This window comes from Melopsittacus undulatus, chromosome 5, assembly GCF_012275295.1.
Source record: "Melopsittacus undulatus isolate bMelUnd1 chromosome 5, bMelUnd1.mat.Z, whole genome shotgun sequence".
Classification (NCBI taxonomy): Eukaryota; Metazoa; Chordata; class Aves; order Psittaciformes; family Psittaculidae; genus Melopsittacus; species Melopsittacus undulatus.
In genome coordinates this window covers 4,383,923-4,405,902 of record NC_047531.1, presented here as the reverse complement: position 1 = coordinate 4,405,902, position 21,980 = coordinate 4,383,923, and the positions used below count along the sequence as shown (strand labels likewise).

Sequence of the window (21,980 nt, the reverse complement as noted above, 5' to 3'; positions counted from 1 at the left end):
TCCATCTGTTGCTCTGTCTCCTCTATTGACTTCTGAACTCATTGGCCATTCTTGGCTAACTGGGCCAAAGTCTGGAGCTCTCAGAGATACCAAGTTCATATTAACTTTGTAAATACAGGCAGCTTTAGAGAACAAAGACCCTTTTGGTCCTCTCTTAGGAAGAAAGTACTACATTTTGGGCTCAACCCTTGTTAGGTACCAGAAATCCCCATGTAAGAGTATTGTCATGATAGTCCCTGTCACTTCTGAGGGGATTCTTGGTTGGAGAATGTCGCTTACCCATACAAAACCCATTTGTGGGCACAGAAACTTATGCTGACAAATGACACGTCAATGTCATTAGTACATGGATGAGCAGTAGAGGGTATTGTTGTAAGGCCCAAAATCTGCAGCCTCATTGGGCTGCTGGGGTGCCACACATAGATGTACAGTGCTTTGATATATGTGAAAGGTCTTAATGAACTTCAGAGGGAAGTAAGAAAGATGTAGATTTATATAGTAATAATTAGAGAAGAAATAAGCTGTCTGTGCTCTGTCCCATGCTTTGCACAGCCCAGTTTTACTCCATGTACTCCATGTACTCCAAAGGGCTCTCCTACTGAACCAGGATTTTCCTTTAACAAATGATAGAAGTTATCCAAGGAAATACATGGTTATCTTCTCTCTTACACATACACCACCTTCCTCAGTGCACACATTCATATTCCTTACCCTTTCAAAACCAGGCAGTTACTCAGGAAACACCAGAACTGAAACTGTTCACATATCTTCAGTAGCCATTTTCCTATGAGCAGATGTACCTAGTGACACAATCATCTACTATTTTTATCACTAGCCCCCTCCTCTCATCCAGTGACCAGAAGGCTCCTGCTCTCTGGATCATTACTTTCCCTTCTGAGAGTGAGTCAAAGCAACAAAGGGCTGAGAGAAAGCTAACGTTGTGTCTCTATTTAACAAGGATAAATGTGGTGCTTGGATAATTATGGCAGCCTGACCTTGATCCTTGTGTAATAATGGACCAGCTGAGAAAGACTCTATTAATAAAGAATTAAAGGAGGGTAAAATCATTAATGTTGATCAGTAGAGATGTGTGGACTGACTTCAGAGGCAGAATAGTCCTAAGTTGGGATCAAGCTCTCAGCAGACCTGGGTCATTTCCCAATGCAGTCTGTGTGGCCTTGGGGGAGTCACTTTGCTTCTGATCAATGGGATCCATCAGTGAGCAATGTGAGAGGAGGTTACTTATCTTCATTCAGCTTCAGCTTTATGAGTAGTCATTCTTTGGTGATCAGCATCACTCATAGCACTGAAGCCAGGGACCCAAGAGGTTATGGCAGCTGAGCTAATGATCTGCTCTTGATCTCTTGGTCTCCCTTCCTCCAGCAGTAATATCTGTACACTGAACTGTGCAAACCACCATTGAAGTATGCAGCAACTGGTGTGTACAGAGCTTAAATAGGGCCAAGGCTCTTCCACTATCTGAGCACCAGCCACCTTCTCCCAGGCACCAGCATCACTTGCTATACCTGACAACAGAGCCCTGGTATTTGCTCTTGAGTGCATGGAAGACTCTTAGCTGGAATGGAGCCACCAGAAGTGACAGTGGTGCAAGTACTCAATTATTCCTTTGCTGGCTCTACATGTGTTTACAATTCCCATAAATCCTGTTGCTTTCTCCTCATCGGCTGCCTTTAAAGTTCAGAGCATTTTCTTCTTGTATTATTACTTTAGCTGGGACAATAAATAAGCATGCCATCAATCAAACTAACAACACTGTAAACTTAGGAAGTGCAGCTAAAATAGATGGTGCATTAAAAAATTCTTTGACCGGGTGAAGCATTTTTGTAGCTGGTTTGATTGCTGCTGGTGCCCATGTAAATTTGGGAGAAGTATATCCAGAAATTTATGGACTTTGGAATCCTGCCTCCAAAGCATTGACCTGATTCCGCTTTATAACCTAATAACATTCCCCAGCACTGTTGGTGTAAATTTTCAATGTAATTTTTATGATGCTAAGAATTAGTGGTGTAATAATGTAAACACAGCATGGACTGTAAGTCACTCCCTTCCCACACTGGGAATGCCCTGTGCTCCTTGCTGCTTCCTCCTGCAGATAATCCTGGGGCTGGGAAGTTGCACAAGTGTTTAGAAGTGATTCATCAAAGGAACCAGCTTGTCAGCCCTGGAGCTTGAAGCCGTCTGTCTGCAGCGGTACAGGGCTGCTGCTGAACAAGCCTCTGGTTTGCTTGGGTGATATCACAGCCCTGACCCATGGTGACTGTGCTGAGGTGTGAGAGAGAGGTTCAGAGAACATATTCCAGGCAGTCCCTGCTGCCTCTCATCTGCCAACTTGCTGCCTTCCTGCTTTTTATCCAGGTGAAATCTGATACCCCTAAAAGCAATGAAAAGAACTCCATTATTTTCTTCCTGTTTTTCCCTTTCCTCTTTCTCCTTCCTTCCCTTCCTTTCATTTCTCTTTCCCTGTTCTATTTTGGTTTAAATATTTTTGTTTCTAATTTACAGACCATCCAGATGCTCTGATCTAGATATCTTTATAAAGACGCAATCCCTGCCTCTCACTCCCTCTTAATCAAGACTTAATCCCTTCCCCTCTTGATATGATTACAGCAGACTGGGAGGGTGGGAAAGCCATAGGGAGCACAGGGAAAACAGTACATTGCAGCTCAGCAGAGCAGAGAAACAAAAGATGTATTGTATTTACATCATATGTGAGTAAATAGCAATCTGAGTGTCATTTCTTGTGCATCCCAAAGGGCTTGAATGAGTAAGTTATGGTCCTCACTTGGATTCACTTTGACGTCATGTTCTTTCTAGGCAAGATGGTTTGGGTAAGGCACAAAGATGGTTGATGAATGGGGGATATTGAAAAGAACATCTTAAAAACCCCTGAGGTTGAAGATGAGGAAATGGATTTTAATGGCAGGAGAAAATGGGGTCTGTATGCTTTGAGATAAGTAGGTAGTCATAGAGTTGGTGGTGGTCCTAAATAGAGATGAATGCTGTTCATCTGGGAAAGGAAGGGTGAACATCCATTGCCAAGAGTTGAGTTTATCTTGCCAAGGATGCCTGCAATGCAGTCAGCAGTAGGTGAGCTCTAGTTTCCTTTTATAGACAGCAGAGATCTGGTCAATGTTACAGGGATCATGAGGGGGTGTCATAAAGGAAAAGTAAGAAGGGTTCCCTCACCTGAATGCTTGGAATAACAAGAGATGCTCAGGGAAAGACAAGTGAACCGGGACATCAGTGTAAGGTGGAGACTGTTGGTAGATGGATGGGTCATTGTATTAAACCTTATAGCAGCCTTCCAGTACCTGAAAAGTGGTCTACAGGAAAGCTGGAGAGGGGCTTGGGACAAGGGCCTGTAGGGACAGGCCAAGGGGAATGGCTTGACCTGCCCGAGGGGAGACTGAGCTGAGCTCTTAGGCAGAAGCTGTTCCCTGTGAGGGTGCTGAGGCGCTGGCACAGGGTGCCCAGAGAAGCTGTGGCTGCCCCATCCCTGGCAGTGTTCAAGGCCAGGTTGGACACAGGGGCTTGGAGCAGCTGCTCCAGTGGAAGGGGTCCCTGCCTGTGCAGGGGTTGGGGCTGGAGGAGCTTTAAGGTCCCTTCCAACCCAAACCAGTCTGGGATTCTATGATGCTATGATTCATGGATGTTTTGCCTATTCCCATGTAAGATTCCTACCATTCAGACTAGATCAGACTCATTTGCTTTTGGAAAACAGAAAACAGTTTCATGACACTTGGGATCATAATTCTGGCTATAAACAGTAACAGAGACTGAAACTGTGAAAAATAAGATTTGAAGAAAACCCATGCTATATTACAGCATTGTAAAAGAAAGATCCTAACATGCTTCATCCCTAGGAGAGGATGATATGAGTATCTCATCAGTCTGAACTTATAGTGGAAAAAGAGTCTCCACAAAACCATAGCTATATATGTATGAGGCACCATAAAGGAACCAAACTAATTAGTTCAGGGCTAAGAGCATATAACCTTAGAGAGGTTTCATTGTCCTCTTTAGAAGAATTCTTATGATGGCTTTCACTGGGGACTCACTCAGGTATAGCTGTGATGAGGGCCATAACACGTATGTGAGAGAAAAGGGGAGAAAAGCTCCTCATTTCTGAGACTTCATTATTTCAGCAGGTTACAGCAAAACACAACTGCAGGGGTTCTATGAGGAGTTATAAATAAAGAAAATGAAACTACCATCGACCCAATGAGTCCAGTCCATTTCATGCAGTGTTTTAGTTGACAACTGGCAGTCTGGTGATTTGAGGTGTGCATCGCTGCTGATACAAGTAATTGGCAGGGGTGGAGGATGTTATTGTAAAGAGACTGATTTGAAAGCATTTAAGGAATAGAATGAAGTTACATACACAGAATGAATCAACAAAAGTACGCTTTCATATGCGTTGTTCTAGTACAGATTAAGCTGGATTTGAGCTCCTCTGGACTCTGAACAAGCTCCCCTTAGAGTTGGGGGAAAGGCTTCATTTATTATATACCAAAGACAAAAGGGATGGGCTTGTGCCCTTCCTTGGTACAGTTATTGGCAGTGAGTGTTTTTATTTCCCCTACATCATGTGAAAACTATGCTTTTGTAACCTAGGTGATGTCCATTGCAGAGGAAAGATGAAGAGAAACTGCCTCTGCTGGAAAATGCCCAGGATAACTCTTTTTAAAGGATCCTTCTGCTTGGATCCTGTGCCAGGGTCTGCTCTGAGCAGGCTGATGTTTTGCCCTCTAAATACATACCTGACCAGGCACCCAAAGCTTGACACAGGTTGCAAAATGAATATCACATCTGAATTCAAACCCAGAGCCTAGTCCAAGCTCAGAGGTTTTATGCAGTACATCACCCAATGAAATTGCCTTTTCCCCTCCCTGTTTCAATTAGAAAGAACATTAGGTCAATCAGATAAAGCCACATTGGGAGGATTTCCTCTTTATGGCGCTTGCCTCTTCAATTATCTATAATGAACTTCCTCACATCACTGCAAAGCTTTTTATATGCAAACGAATCCTGTTTTGGGGCTGCTGCAATCACTGCTTGTTAATGAACTTGAAACAAGTGTTATCAGAAAGGTTACAGCACCAGTGGTGGAGGGGGACAGGATAAAACTAGACAAGAAAGACCAGCCTGAGGAGCTGGGATTGGCCTGCAGGTAACGTAGTGGACTATCTCCAGCCCCCATCCTCTACCCCCTTCTGAGGCTTTTCTATGTGACAGACATCAAGCAAAATGCCCACTCTTGGGAACTGGCTGCTCAGCAGCAGATAGGGCTTTCCCATCCTCCTGTCCCACTGATTCCCTGTGCCAATGCATTTCTCTCTCAACTCCTATAGCTGGGAGGAAAGAAAAATGAGGTGATGCTGCCAAGGTCTTTTCTTATGCCAAGAGAAAGAGAGGGAGCTGATTCAGAGGCCCCAGGACACATTGGGCAGATGAAGGGGAAGGGTCAGGGTGGTGTTGAAGCCATGCAGTCCCAAATGGTGTTTATAGATGTTATCTGCTAGTGTTATCAGAGCTGGAAACTCTCACTAATATTCTTGTACAGCCTAGACCACCTCCTTCCCTTGCCCTCTGCATTTTCATAGGTCTAAGTCACCCAGGGTTAGATTATGCCTCACTTTCTCATGCTGAGTAGCTACTTAAACCTCCACCTAATCCTAACTCTGGTGTGCCTTGATAGGACAGGACCACAGAACCTAAGGTTAGAAAGGTTTTCTAGACTGTCAAGCCTTACCCTTTTGTCAAGACAAACACTTCTGTGATACCTTAAACGTTGTATTCCAGCATTAGTAGTAGTTATATTCCATTATTAGTAGTTGTCAACTGGGACAATGTCACAGGACAGAACAACAGCAAGAGCTTAGAGTATTGGAGCAGGGTGTAGCTCCTAAAGCACTCTTGGGGGTCCCATACAGCCTCTTTCTACACTGTGTCTTGTGCATGATGAGGTATAGAGCAACATCCACCCCTCATGCACTCAACTTTCTGGAGCCTCCTCACATGTTACTGCTTGTTGAAGTACAACTCGGCACCAGCATCCCCAGGACTGCAGAGAATTGTAATGGTAAAGCTCATTACTGCAATGCAGTACCACACAGGCTTTCCACTTCCAATCCTTACATCATCCAGCCAGGAGACTGGGGAAGGCTTCTGGACTTCACTGCAGCAATGTGCTGTGTGGTTACTGGGTTTTCTTCCTGCCCCTGGCCATGGATCAGCTCACACCCGCAGTGTGATGATTGATGGCTCTTGTAATTCTATTCCTGGTTGGCATAACTGCAGATGTTACATGTCTAATCCATTTCTTTATCTTCCTAAGGTATTTGCTTCAGTAAGATGCTTCCACCATCTGCTCTAACCAGCTCCCAGGCTCTCATAAGCCATAAATTCCACTTTTGAACCTTTCAGTCCCTTTCCCTACTTTCCAGCCCTGGATCAGTCATTTTTCTCCTGCTGTCCCTTACCCACACCTGCAGATTAAGCTTTCCTCTCTTTATGTAAGTTTCCTGTCTCTGCTTGTACCAACTGGATCTAACTTCGACACTGGGCAGTTCAGTCTGAAGTGGTGCTGTTCTCTGGACAGGGTGGCTGCACCATCATGATACCGTGGTGCTCTACAGGTAACAAACAGCATGCCCAATACAGTGCAGAGAAGAAACAAGAAGGGACAGGCTTCCTTTTGGCATCTAGGAAAAGACTTAAAAGGGGGGACTCAAAAGTGAACAAGACAGCCTGGTCTGTGCATATGGCATGCTCATGTTTTGTAGCATGTTGCAGTGGGGTTTTTATATCAAACCGCCTTGGATTAGCCAGGCAAATGCTGCAGTCATTTCCTGAAGAGTTGATAGCCTACTGGAATACATGGATTTGACAGCTCGTGGTTGTCTGATTGTGCCACAAAGAAGCGCTGCACTGCTACTCTATGCTTACTAATGAGACTTTGAATACAACCTTGTGCGTTGCAGCTTTGAGTACCCAAAACCTCACCCTGTGAGGCACTGGATTAGCAACACACACTCAGCATTGCTCCTTTAGTGAAATGGTGACAAGCCTTTCCATGGGATCTCCATGTACTGTGTAACTGTTGTTTCCTGGGAGCTGGATCCATCTGTAATAAATGCTCTGTCCCCTTCTAAGCCAAAACAAACTCTCTTTTTAACAGCCTCGCCTCTGTCTTGCTGGAGCTGGCTGGAGCTGTGCCTCCAAGCAAGGAATTATGCTCAGATTTGTGCTTTATTCACTTCTCATGTCATGGTGTTGCAACTGGGCTAAGTTCCTGGAGGGAACACGATTGCTTTCCAGCTACCTGATTAATGGAACAGGTATTATAAAGCACCAGAGGCAGCTTCCTTGGGTCCTGAAGGTTGCAAGTCTGTAGGGTGAACAAGGGAGATAGGAAAGAATGGTCTGTAAAAGAAATCCTTCCTACCTGTAATGCTCCTGGAATACCTTGTAATAGGCTGAGGCCCAGGGAGATGCAAGGGCTTTGTAATGGGTTGAAGCAAAGCGTGAAATGGGAAGGTTGAGAAGCATCAGAGGACCCCACCTGAGGCTGGGAAACCCATGTGCTGACTTGGTGCCTTGTCTTCTCTCTCCCTAGGACTGTCCCCAGCTGCTGCAGGCAGAGAAGATCCTGGTGCCGGTGGAGGTGATCAAGCCAATCACATTGAAAGCCAAGAACCTGCCTCAACCACAGTCAGGACAGAGGGGCTACGAGTGCATCTTGAACATCCAGGGCAATGAGCAGAGGGTGCCTGCCTTGAGGTTCAACAGCTCCAGCGTGCAGTGCCAGAACACCTCGGTGAGCAAGCCCTGCATGCTAGGGAGGGATACAGGGGCCAAGAAGGGCCAGTAGTTGCTTCTGCCCTTGGGTCCCAATATTTGGCAGTACAAGAAAGATGCTCAGGGGTCTGGAGCATCTCTCTTAGGAGAGATTGAGGGAGCTGGGCCTGGTTAATCTGGAGAAGAGCAGACTGAGAGGGGATCTCATCAATGCAGATCAATAGCTCAAAGGTGAGTGCCAGGGGGATGGTGCCAGACTCTTCCCAGTGGTGCCCAGTGACAGGACAAGGAGCAATGGCCAGAAACTGAAACACAAGAACTTTCACCTCAACATGAGGAAGAACTTCATGTTGATGGTGACAGAGAACTGGAACAGGCTGACCAGGGGGTTGTGGACTCTCCCTCTCTGGAGACATTCCAAACCCACCATGGACATGTCCCTGTGTGGCCAGCTCTATGTGGCCCTGCCTTCACAGGGGGTTGGACTCGATGGTCTCCAGAAGGTCCCTTCCAATCCTGACAGTTCTGTGACTCTGTGAGTAGCCATGACCCTTAGGTATTACGGGTCTATGATTCTGTGATTATCACCAGTTTAATCTGCCTGTATCCTCACAGTGCCACATCCTTGTATGCATTCTGAAGGGTTTCTGGAGGGATAGGTCTTCATGTCAAGGCTGAGAGTTGAGTTATTCTGTGGGGTTTTGGTGATGGGACATATAAAACCCCATATAAAGAGTCTGACAGTGGGCAGCATGTAATGGGTCAAAAGAAGGGTGAAAGGCTGAAGGCTTGAGTCAAACTTTCCTCCTGTTGCTGGTTCACCACATGACCTTTTGTTAGTCTCTTTGCCTCTGCCTATCTCTGCTTCCCCATCAGCAGTGCAGGACCAGTGACCTCAGGAGTCACAAAGGTGATGTCACTGCACCAGTGTTGTTGGGGGCAAACATTGGCATTGAATCATACAATCACAGAAAGGTTTGGGTTGAAGGGACCTTAAAGCTCCTCCAGCTCCAACCCCTGCCATGGGCAGGGACCCCTTCCACTGGAGCAGCTGCTCCAAGCCCCTGTGTCCAACCTGGCCTTGAACACTGCCAGGGATGGGGCAGCCACAGCTTCTCTGGGCACCCTGTGCCAGCGCCTCAGCACCCTCACAGGGAACAGCTTCTTCCTTATCTCCAACCTGAACTTCCCCTGTTTCAGTTTGAACCCATCACCCCTTGTCCTGTCACTACAGTCCCTGATGAAGAGCCCCTCTCCAGCATCCTTGTAGCCCCCTTCAGACATTGGAAGCTGCTCTGAGGTCTACACACAGCTTCTCTTCTCCAGGCTGAGCAGCCCCAGTGTTCTCAGCCTGTCTCATGGGAGGTGCTCTACCTGCCAGCAGCTGTGCGTATATGCAAGAGTGGTCTCTCCAGGAGATTCATGTCTCCAAGATGTACATTTGAGTCATTCTATTGCTGCTACTATGAGATGATTTATTAGTCAAAGAGCTAATTACAGGCTTTAGCCACTTCACTGCAGCTCTGCACTCCATGCCGGGCAGTGCCTGTTAAAATCCGTCACAACATATTCTGCTGCATTAAGCAGCATGTTGAAGATTACAGGCACTTCACACACTTTGTGATCTGTTGCAAACAAGCAGCTTCTTAATCACATTGCTGCATTTATTTCTTTGTCCCCCTGATTGTCATTACTGCTTAGTGGCATGTGAGCATCCAGGTTTGATGTTTCATAAGAATGGATGGCTGGAGAAGTTAAGAAGGCATTACACTTTAAAACAAATTAGGGTTTACTTTTACAGCAGCAGAAGGTTGTGGCTAAAGGGGTATTTTATGGGTCTGCGTAGAGACTACATCTCTGTCCAAAAAGTCTTAGCAAGAAAGAGAGCAGCTACCCTTTAGAGATGTAAATTCTCTGGCACACATAAATAGACATCATCATAAACTACCTCAGGATGATGTTAAACATAGTGGGACTGAGCAAAGGATAGACAGCATCAGCAGTCCTGAACTCAGCATCTGAGTTTGTGATAGCCAATAGAAGAGGCTGTGTTTTGAGAGGTAATAGTTACTATTCCCATACTACCTCCATGCTCCAAGAGGTTGGTAGTCCCTAGGAGCAGAGAAGTGGGCTTCCATGAATCCCAACATGCATTTGCTCATGGGATGTCTGAGTGCTCCAGAAGCACTAGATTGATTTTAATGCTAATTTTCACAAGCCAGGACACGCAAGGATACTCCTGAGCTACACAGGGCTGAGTGTCAGGCTAATGGCAAAGCACTCCATGACCTTGCTGCTGCATGGTGACCTTAGAACGCCAGTCCCATATTTGATGGTGGCTTGGGTGAACCTCTCTTTTCTACAAGGAGTGACGCTTATTTTGGGCCAAATCAACTCTTTTCAATATTCTTCCTCTTCTCCCTTTCTCCACTGTCTATTCTTTTCCCTTTTCCTTCCTTCCCTTTCCTTTTGAAGGCACTTTGACTCTCTGATTTGAGTTCTTTTTTGCTTTCTTCCCTGAGAAATGTTATTTCAATGTTGCTCTGAATTTGCGGACGCTGAGAGAAAGAGATGTAGAAGGGAGAAACAGACAAAAGACAGACACATTCACACACATACAGAGAGGGAACAGAGAAGTCCTGGCTCTGAGCAATGGCAGAGGACACAGACAATAGGGAAGGAGTGCTGCAGATATGTCTCCATCATGATTATTTCCTTCCCTGCCAGAATTAGTATTCAGTCTGGAGCCACTGCAATACAATGAGCCTCTGCTCCAAGGGTCACCTGCCTTTAGAAACAGCTCTATGAGCTTGTTTGTAAATTGAATCAGCTCCCTTGGACGGAGGTTTTTACTCAGCAGAGTTGCTGGATGAGGCACTGAATGTAGCACCTGCATTGCAGGCTTGGAGAAGGTCCAAAGGAGGGTGGGAGGATGTGTTGTGATGGTGTGTCTCTGAAGGGATGCTATCCTGCCAGCAGATCTTTCTGTTGATGGTGCATGCTAGACTAAGCAATCGTTCTTGGCTTGTTTTCCTTCAGAAGCCTCAAGATCTATCCCCTCCCATTGTACACTAGGCACTGACGTGCTCAAATTCAGCTCAACTTATGCGAAATGCAGGGGTTTCCTTGCTTTCACACCAAATAGAATCAGGGAAAAGCCTCCACTCCTGCTCTCCACTCTCTGGTCCCTCAAGACTTACACCAAGGATCAGAACCATCTTAAGCAGATGCTTTTCTAAGTGGCTCCAACTTGATTTAAAGGATGTTATAAGGACGCCCAGGTGGGACCAGCCTATCTGATGGTGTGTCAGTGTGTCCTATCCAGCACTAGGTGCTCAGCAGCCAGCTCTATCTCACCCCTGTCTTTCCTGGAGATATTCCTCTGATAACAGCAATAAGTCACTGCAGGGCAGCATGCTTCGGGACAATTATTGTTCCTGTCAAGTGGTTTGAGAGTCTCTGGGCTTTGTCCTCTATCACACCCCCCAAGGCATGCAATTATCACTCAGAGAGACACTACCTGCCAGTCCTTATTGCACTTATGATAGCTTTGCCGACAGCCTGGACACAGAGTAATGGGAGGAAATGAAAAGCAGGGGAGCTAAGAAGGCATATAAATCAGTAAGTAAAAACATCAGCAGGAGAGGCTGAAATTGCTAGATCTATTAGGGTGAAAAGCAATCTTCCCAGTGGGAAACACTGGGAGCCCCAGCACGTGCAATCAGCCCCATATTAGCTGCCTTTGGCATGAGGAAGAGGGATATGGGTGAGCATTAGAATCATAGAATCATAGCATAGTTAGGGTTGTATCGTGGTTTAAGCCCAGCCTGTCACTCAGAAACCACGCAACCATTTGCTCGCTCTTCCACCTTCCTCCCCCAGCTCCCGAAGGATGGGGAGGAGAATCAAAAGAATGTAGCTCCCACGGGCTGAGATAAGAGCAGTCCAGTAACTAAGGTATAACACAAATCACTGCTGATACCACCAATAATAATAATGATAAGTGAAATAACAACAGGAGAGGATGCAACCACTCACCACTCACCGACCGATACCCAGCCTGACCAAGCAGTGATCTGGCCCTTCCAGGTAACTGCCCCCAGTTCTACATCCTGGGCATGACTTGCTGTGGTATGGAATACCTCCTTGGTTAGTTTGGGTTAGGGGTCCTGTCTCTGCTTCCTTCCGGCTTCCCCTCCTGCCTGGCAGAGCTGAGACTCACAAAGTCCTTGGTCACAGTAAACATTACTGAGCAGCAACTAAAACCATTGGTGTTATCAGTGCTGTTCCCAGGCTGAAAGTCAAAAACACAGCACTGCACTGGCTACTAAGAAGGAGAAAAAATGACTGCTACTGCTGATCCCAGGACAGGTTGGAAAAGACGTTAAGAACATCAAGTTCTAACCCCCCTGCCATGGGCAGGGACAGATGACCCCCCTGACCATAACTATTACCTGCTTCAATCTACTATTAAGCCCACATTCTTGTTTGGTATGAGCCTGCCCATTGCCTGGCCTTGGCACACACAAGCAGCACACACTGATTTCTAGCAGCAAAATCCCTGTTGATAATTTGCCTCTGGTCTTCTCATTGCATTCACAGGTCTGTGTGTTGTGAGACCCGAGATGTTACAGCTCAAAGTGCTGTGTAACTTCAGGATAAGGAAAGCAAATATGTTATATCTGTCACATCATCGCACTTGAGCTAAAGATCTCAGTGGCATTTGACTCTGTGGTGTGGCTCACACAGTGGGGGGAGTGCTAAAAAACAGAGCTAAGAACTAAACACAGAGCTGGGAAAAAATGAGGAGCTATTCACAGAGATCATGGGAAAATACATTTATGGGTGGCCAAAGGGAGACAAGCACAGGGCTGAGTTAGTTCTCAGCTAATAGTGATGAGAATAATAGTTCTCAGCTATTGTGATGCAGCATGATTATTATTATTGCTACTACTTTTATTACTATTATTATTGTTATCATTATTATTTATTTATTTAGCTGCATTCAAATATCACAGAGAAATCCCAACCATGATGTAGGCTCTGTTGTCCTGGGTGATACCCAGAATTCTTTCCCAACTCCGGGAAGCAAAGACTCCAAGGAGATGGAGCAACTGTGGGCAAGAAGTTTTCTGCGTATAGTTTATGGCTGGAAAACTGATGCAAAGAGGGATTAAAAGATTAGCACAGGACCACACAAGAAGCTGGTGCAGAGGTACAAGAAGCACCAAGCCCAAGTTCTAATCACTAAAGTGGTGTCAGGAAAATAGACTAACACTAAAATACTGCTCCAATGCTTGAGGTACAAAAGGGAAGCATCATGTAACTGCTTTTTGTTTATTGTCCCAAGTCTGTCCAATCCAAGCTACCAAAGGGCTTTACCCAGTGACACAGCATCCCAGCAGGATGCAGTGAGAGGTGTGGATGTGATGGCTATGGATTTGCACAAACTGCATAGCTCTGAGGTCTGTGACGCTGAGTTCCTCTAAGGCAGGGTGTCTGTAGTAACTGAATGCTGCAAAAGAGCCAGGAATTACTGAAATGAGAAGTGTTTTTTCATTAAAACAGCTAATTTTGATATAGCTGTTGTAGAACTGAGCCATGATCTTGTGATCTCAGTCCTAGGATAATGAACTTCCATGAGACAAACAGTTGATGGGATTACAGTGGCTTGTGGATGATATGTTCAACCACTACCAACATGGCACAATGGCCCCGTGAGGTGATGGGCTCAGCCTGTGTTGCAGGAGACAAAGAACTGGGATTTAGGAGTGCAAAACATTGTTCCTGTGAATTCCAATTGCTCCTTCTAGCACCTTTTTGGTGGTTCCTGGTAAGAGCCAGCCTGTGTTTCTGGGAAGGCAACCTTTCTTTCTCAGTTTGGGCCTCCATATTTTCTGCTTTGATTTGATTTGCATCACAGGAATCCAGATTTGGCAGACTTCAGAGTCAGATTTACATCTTTTGGGCAGTTTTGCTGTGCTGGAGGAAGTTCTGCAAGGCAGTGTAGACACGCAAGCCCTAATGGTATGAATGCTGTTAGTAGGAGTATCCCAGAAACTCTGCTGTCCTGTAGATCGATACACCATCCCTTTTTTCTTCCCTGAAACATGTTTCCTCCTTATTGTTACAGCTGAGTGAATCTTTTTCAAAGCCTCCTATTGAGTTCAGTAGGCTTTGAACAGGGGTCACAATGAGTTAGCAGCTCCTGTGGTCTGAAGAAGACGAGCATTTACTTGCTGTTGCTTTGCAAATTGCTCTGTTTCACTGCTGTGCAGCCCATGAGATGTCTGAGGCTGGGCATGGCAGCATGAGCATCCTCATTCCAGCCCCCAGCTGGCTTCATCCTTGATGCTCATCCATTGGGATCCTGTTGTTTATTCCTCTCATCTCTTTCCAGTTCTGGATCAAGTCTGCCGAGTTAACAAGTCTGATATGTGTCTGCCCCTGGTGTCACAGTCAGATAAGATCTGAAATCCCAGCTGGGCCCACGCTGCTGGCTCTTGGATCCTCAGTGGGATGAAAGGCTCTGGGGGACTCCAGCTGTATGTCCCTTGGCAGCCTTGTCTAGGCTCTGCTAACAGCTAAATCCCAATACACACACATGAGGCTCTGCTGAGGCAGAAAGCAGCAGTTTTTCAGGCACCTACAGACTCATCTTCTTACTTAAGGGTGACCAGTGGTTCTGTACATATTCTCTTTCCCATTCCCAATCAGCATTTACAAAGTGCTGTAGGAAGCAGGAGTTTGCAAAGCTCCCGAGTGGCAGAAGATAAATTATTCTCTACTTTTCAGGCTCTCTCCTTCCTGCTCCTGTCTCCTCACCCTTGCTTTCAGCTCCATAAAGCTGTGAAAAGCCAGTGTTGTGAGTCCAAGCAGCTCTGCATCATCTTACATCTTGCTGGCAGTGACACCAAGAAGTGTCATAGAAATGCTAATTCCGAATGACACTGGCGGGTGCAGCTCTATTGCAAAGGGCTCTGCTAACCTGCAGCTGCTCTTTACTTCCATGGTAACCACCAAGCTCATACCCATAAATACCCTACAACCAGATTGTAATCACAGGGTTTTGCAGATTAGTGGTTAATTGTGTTTGGTTTGTCCAAAGAGAAATTACCATGTAACTAAAGCTCACTCTGCTCTAATGGGCAGAAATCACCATCTACAATTTACTCCCCAGTTATATGGCAATTAATGGATAGAGAACAACCTGCTTCTAAAGGCTCAGTGCTTTGACATCTCTGTGGGAAACCACGCTGAGATTTAAGTGATGGGGAGCTCTTTAGCGGTCTCTAGGATATAACCAACCAAATCAGACAACTTACTCAATTATATGTAACCTTGTAGTGGGAGAAACATTTCTTTCTTTAAAAGTAGGATGTTGTCCTGCTATAGATCCCAGTGCAGGGGGAGATTCCTAATCTCAGAAGGGTAGATCCTTATGTGGCCAGTAATAGTAGGAGACCTGAAATGTCTCTCACCTTCCTGCATTGTTACCATTCTGTCCTTTAAGCAACCATCTCAAGCCACACCAGGGCAGGTTTAGATGGAGCTGAGGAACAATTCCTGCCCCACAGGGTGCTCAGGCATTGGAACAGGATGCCCAGGGCAGGGCTGCAGGCACCGTCCCTGCAAGTGGAGATGAAGCCTCAGTGCCATGGGTTAGGGGTGGCCTTGGCAGGGCTGGGAATGGTTGGGCTGGATGAGCTTAAAGAGCTTTTCCAAACTGATTGATTCTATGATTCTATGACCTCCTTTCTCATTATGAGGCTTTTTGCCTGTTGGTGAAGTGTTGGATGGAAGCTGTTGATGGAGGTGGACAGTAGGATGTGACAATCAAATGGGTGAACCCTGCGTGAACTGGCTGATGGCAACTCAATTTCTAGCCTATAAAATGCACTAAGCACCATGTGTGAGGGAGCTCTCTGAGTGGAGAGGGCCTCCAGAGATCAACTTCCATTTCCTTTGTTAAGGCCAGCTCTGTGTATGAGACTGTGCCTGACAAGTGTTTGTTTCAGTCTGTCTAACTCTCTCTGAAGATTTCTATGGCTTTCTTAACATGTATTTCCTGGAAACTGGATACCTCCTATTCCAGCTGAAGTCTTTCTGGTTCTGAGAAGCGAAAAATAACTACCCCCTGGGGCTTTATGTGTGGAACAAACTCTCATACATCCCCAAATGAGATTTGCTTGTTTTTTTGGCAGCAATATGGCATTGTTGATTCACAATCTGTTTGTGATCTTCAGTAGTCTCCAGACCCGTTCCCGCAGCACTGGCCAATCACTCCAGTTTCTTACTTGTTAGCATTGATTTCTGCCACTGAGGAACAGTTGGGACTTGCTTGTATTGAATTTCACTTTGTTGATTTTGGCCTGGTTCTATCATTTGTCAAGTTTGTTTTGAATTCTTAACCCGGCTTTTGGGTGTTCTTGCACCCTCTTCTGGAACAGTGTCATTTATGGAATCTGTACTCTATCATACAAGTCAATAGTGAAAATACTGAATAATGACAGACCCAGGATAATATTCCATCTAAAACACCCTCCCAGCCTGACATTGAGTTATCTGACTTCTTTATTTTTGGCATCTTTTGCATATACCTTATGGTGGTTTCCTTTACATCATATTTCCCTAGTTTGTTTATGGGGCTTTCTTGTAGGACAGTAGCAAATACTCTACTGAAATTAAGATAAAGCCCATCTGCTACTTCCCTTTTATCCACTGAGCCATTAAGCCTGTCAAAAAAGGAAATTAGATTGGGTTGACACAATTTGTTCTTGATAAATTTATGCTGGCTGATTTTTATCACCTTATCATCTCACAGGTGCTTATAAATTGATTGTTTAATAATTTGATGTACTTTCTTTCTGGGAAGCAAAGTTAGGCTGACAGGTTTATAATTACACAGAACCTCCTCTTTCCCCTTTTTAAAGGTGTTTCCATGATATGCTTTCTGAGACCTCACTCAGCTACCAGGAGTCATTCAACAGATCACTATCCCTGGCAGTGTTCAAGGCAAGGTCGGATGGGGCTTGGATCAAGCTGCTCTAGGGGAAGGTGTCCCTGCCCATCTCAGGGGTTTGGAACTGAATGAGCTTTAAGGTGCCTTCCAACCCAAACCAGTCTGGGATTATATGATCACTAGGGTAGATAACCTTACATATATGCTCACCATCCATACCTCAGAAGAGGTATATGTGGAAGGTAGACACACAGAGCATAATGAACACCTTAGTGATGCACCCAAGAGTTGGCAAAATATCCTTCAGAGCTGTGCTCAATACCTAGAAGTTAGATTTCCAAGATAAATCCCATCATATGCACAGATCAGCTAGTGCTGTGATGGCACTGGACATCAGGGCAGGTGGCAGCAGGTCCCTAGGCCAGAGAAGGGCAATGAAGCTGGTGCAGGGCCTGGAGCACAAGAGAGATGGGGAATGGCTGAGGGACCTGGAGGGTTCAGATGGAGAAGAGAAGGCTCAGGGGGGACCTGATGGCTCCCTCCAAGTGCCTGCCAGGAGGATGGAGCCAGGAGGGGCTGGGCTCTGCTCCCAAGGAACAAGGGATGGGACAAGAGGAAACGGCCTCAAGCTGCACCAGGGCAGGTTTAGATGGAGCTGAGGAACAATTCCTGCCCCACAGGGTGCTCAGGCATTGGAACAGGCTGCCCAGGGCAGGGCTGCAGGCACCGGCCCTGCAAGTGCTCACACAGCGTGGAGACGAGGCCTCAGTGCCATGGGTGAGGGGTGGCCTTGGCAGGGCTGGGAATGGTTGGACTGGATGAGCTTAAAGGGCTTTTCCAACCTGGTTGATTCTATTTTATTAATGGAACATTCACCTAATGGGTAAGTAGGATATTCAGAGGGGCACGGCTTGCTCTATTGAGCACCACAACTTTGAGAGCATCCTGGTAATGGCGATTAGGGAGGTAGCTGACAGCTCCATTTCTCCTGTTCACAACTTGCCTGATCCCTTCTCCTCCCCACCTGAGGGCACCATCTAAGCCTGGTTTGGGGTTTCTCTTGTTTTGACTCTTCCACTTCTAGTATTCCTACGAAGGGATGGAGATTAACAGCCTGCCGGTGGAGCTGACAGTCGTGTGGAACGGGAATTTCAACATTGACAACCCTGCACAGAACAAAGGTAAAGAGTTATTTCAACTTGTCCTTGGAAGCGGTAACCTTAGCAACGGGCTGCATCGCTCCCTACACTTAACAAAGCTGCCACCATCTCCCAGCGCTGTCTGGTACATACTTGTTCTCAACACTCTTCAAATTACCATTTCTCGGTGTGCTTTTTGTCGTGTGTTTCCCCTCTTTGCAAATATGACTCTCCCTCCCACTTGTGTTGCTTCCCCTGTTCCTTCATCATCTTCACCTCCTTCTCCCCACGTTTCTGTGTCTTGTTTTATGCCCCTCCTTCTCCAGCTTTCTCCCCCTCTTTATTTCTCCTGCAGTGATGCTCTTCAACACGCCAGGAGATGGCCAGGAGATGCTCTGCTCAGAGGCAATGTAGTGATGAAGAGGGGAAGGGAGAGGGGGAGGAGAAGGGCTGCAGCTTGCCAATGGGAAAACTCTGATCCAAATACAGTGATCATAGCTGACCCAGATCTACCTCCTGTCCAGAGCCTGGCTCTGTTTAACTGCCCCTCACTGGGATATTGCACATGCAGCCATGACCCTAAGGCAGGCGTTTTTGCTGGAGATGGATGGTGCATTCACATCTTCTTCCTTCATGTTAATCACCCTCAGCTACCCTAAAGCCTTTCCCCAGGCAACCTGGATGCTCTGCATTTACAGCTCAGACCCACAGGCTCTTCTCACATTACCACCCTTCAGATGCTTCTCCCTCCCTTGTTTTTACCTTCTCTTCTCTTGGACACTTTCCACATCTTCTCCCACTCCATTTCTCCCCATCAGGTGCTCCCTTGTTACTCTCACACCATTTCAAATCCACTCTCATGCTGAGGGGTGGTGGGTGAGGTTTTCACCAACACCACGTTGAAGCTGGAGAGCAATACAGAAGGTAGCTCTTCTCCCCATGGAATGACCCCTTCCTGTCCTTCTCCTCCTGCACCCATCTCTGTGAGGTCTTTCTCTAATGTCTTAAATAGCCACTCTGGATGCACTGTACTTCCCCAGAACAGTGGCTCTTGAAGGTTAAATCCACACAGTAAACACAACAGGCTGGAGACCCTTGTCTAGCCCTGGCATCCAGCAGAATGACACAACCCATGTTCACATTGCTATCCTCTCTCAGCTTCCAAATGCCCTTTTCATGGAGAAATAACTCTGACAACTGCAGTTTATTTCTGCTCAATGGGGTTGGATGGGGCTTAGAACTACCTGGTCTAGTGGAAGGTGCCCTTGCCCATGGCAAGGTGTTGGAACTGGATGATCTTAAGCTCCCTTCCAACCCAAACCATTCTGTAATTTCAAGAAGGATGTAAACACTTTTTCCCCCATTATTCGTCCCTCTGGAGAGGTCCCATCCTGCCTCTGGGACATGCATCACTGAACACCTTCCCCTCTCTCACTCTTCATTCTGCCTTCATCCCACCACTGTTTTGTGCTGTCAGCATCTCTGAGGTCCTCTCTTTTTCCCTATCCCTGCAGTTCACCTGTACAAGTGTGGGGCCATGCGGGATAGCTGCGGACTCTGCCTTAAAGCTGACCCAGACTTCGAGTGTGGCTGGTGTGAGGGACAGAACCAATGCACCTTGAAGCAGCACTGCCCAGCCCAGGACAGCCAGTGGCTGGAGCTGTCCAGCACCAAGGGCAAATGCACCAACCCCAAGATCACGGATGTAAGTCATGGATCTGCAAGAAGTTGGGGTATTCCCTCTTGTACCCTTTCCTTGAGTTATTTTACTGCTTTCTGTTTGGGTTGGTGAGGGCTGAGTTATGCTGGGTCAAGCAAAGCCACAGGCATCCTTGGGGATGGGAGGCTATGGTGGCCTTCAAAGTTGGGCACTCAAGTTTCAGGTATCTGCAACATCTGAGCAGGGCATCAGAGTCCCACTGTAGTCAATGTGGATATGAATCACTAGTATATCATCTGCTGGAGCCCCATAGCATCTGACCTGCCAACACAGGGCTGGTTGATGTGACATGAAGCCTTCATGAGACCTTGAGCTTCTAGAGGAACAGCTAAAGGTGAGACAAGATGCTCTGGGGCATCCCAAATGGGCAATGTGAGGGTAATCAAAGGAGCCCAACTGTCTTGAAACAGCCTCTCTGGCCAGCCTGGCTGAGGAGGAGATGTTAAGTGATCCCAGAGTGGTTTGTGCTCTGCTGACAGGAGATCAAGGAAGGGGGCAGGTTGTAGTTCATGCTTTCTGGCAGCATGACATACACAACGTCAGTGTACAAGACTCCACTGACTTCATCAGACTAATGCTCTTCTGTTTTCCTGGCTGAGTTTGCATGCTGAAAGAAGTCTCCATAGAGCAAACAAAGGCCTGTGTAGCTGTCAGCTTTCCCCCTTGGAAGGCTCAAAGAGGAGGCAAGATCAAGCTTGGACTACACAAAGTTTGGAACTGTGCTATTAAGTGATGAAGAGAATGAAGGCAAGGCTTGGATGAAGGACCTGCAGGATAATGGTGTTCTTCAGGATTCCTATTGTGTTGACTGTGACAAAGGAAGAGCTGAGGGATAGGTACAAAGGGGAGGCACGAGAATAGAAAGACCATAGAGAAAAAGGAGCAGAGGAAGGGGGAGAAAGCAAGAGAGGCAAATCATTCCTGCAGTCATAAGGGATTTTTGTCTGCTGTCTAAGGATGCTTTGCCATGATGTGCACCATTTTCATGGTCACAAGGCACACAGGAGGACAGATCTGAGCCTTGAAAATTAGTGCTCCATCCTTATCAACTTCCTCCTGCTGTATTTCTCAGTCACCATGTCTTAGTTAACATGAGTACCCTTTCAGGGGTGCTTGGGACTTATTCTGGGGAAAGTAGGAGGAAAATGAGACAGAGAAGGTAAGGGGATATGGAAAGGAGGAAAATCCAACCTCCATGGTCAGGTTTAATAAGAATAATCAGGTCAGTTATCTTCCTAGAAAGCAAGAAATGATTTTCAATTATATTTGGTTAAGAATCAAAATGTTTGCATGTTATGGACAAGCCCTAAAGCAATGTCCATGCATGTGAAAACAAAGGCTGGGTAGAATCTGTTATTCCCAGATGCCACTGGAAGTAACCCCTCTTGCTTTGTTTTGATCTATCTTCCTGTCATTCATCAGTTCCAAGTAAGGGGGATTGTCCCCAAGGTACTCAGTTGGACTGCTGGAGTACCAGGGTTACTCTGATGTTTCCAAGGTGGAGGTTTCCACCACTTGGATTTATCTGATGCTGGTATTTTGAGCCCACCAAAACCATGTGAAGCCATGAAACCAAATCCAGGCAGATGGAATGAAGAGCTCAATATGAAAGTTCAGCTTTGAGGTCTTGAAAATTGTTGGAAAATAAGGAAAACTTCCTTTGAATCTTTGCAGATTCTCAAACCTTAAGAGTCAGAAAGTTTATACAGATTCATAGAGTTTGCTATTGGGAAGCTGACATGGCAAGAGGTTGGAACAAGGTGATCTTTAAGGTCCCTTCCACCTCAACCCCAAACCATCCTATGATTCTATGATGACTAAGTAAAGCAGAAGTCCAAAACACAAGGACCATGCAGTAGTATGATGTCCTGAAGGTCCATCCACATTTCTCTATCATGCTTTAACCCCAAACCTGCATCTCCAGTCTCTTTATGTACTGCAAAGCACTCATTCTCCACCCTACAGCTGCAGAGGGGACATAGCTCTAATTCTGCTGGCATTTCCTCCAACAGCTCCCAGAGCTCAAACAGATCACTGCAATATTCACCTATGAAATATTCCAGCTGTCTGGTGCAATCATAAGTAGCTCTTGGAAAGTCTTTTTCTGAGCCATTAGCTTGGAAGTAATCTCAAGTGACTGGATATATATTGCAGCTAATGGTAGGTCTGGGGCAGTTGGTAAGAGCATGCATATACTGGAGTGGATCCAGGGCAATATTGTATTGTGCAGGCAAAGGAGGAACAACACATGTACTCACACTTACACATGATCACACACATACCCAGCACAGAGCTTTCTATAACCTGCACTTACTCTTGTATTTATATTGCCACAAAG

General features: G+C 46.2%; 1 protein-coding gene across 1 annotated transcript in view; it reads left to right on the top strand.

Moving 5' to 3' along the window:
• PLXNA4 (plexin A4) overlaps positions 1-21,980 on the top strand; it is a 435,244-nt gene that overhangs the window by 336,084 nt on the left and 77,180 nt on the right. The window contains exons 9-11 of the mRNA XM_034063149.1: positions 7,640-7,840; positions 17,868-17,964; positions 19,437-19,627. Coding sequence (XP_033919040.1) covers positions 7,640-7,840; positions 17,868-17,964; positions 19,437-19,627 — 489 coding nt within the window. The remainder of the gene's footprint in view (positions 1-7,639; positions 7,841-17,867; positions 17,965-19,436; positions 19,628-21,980) is intronic.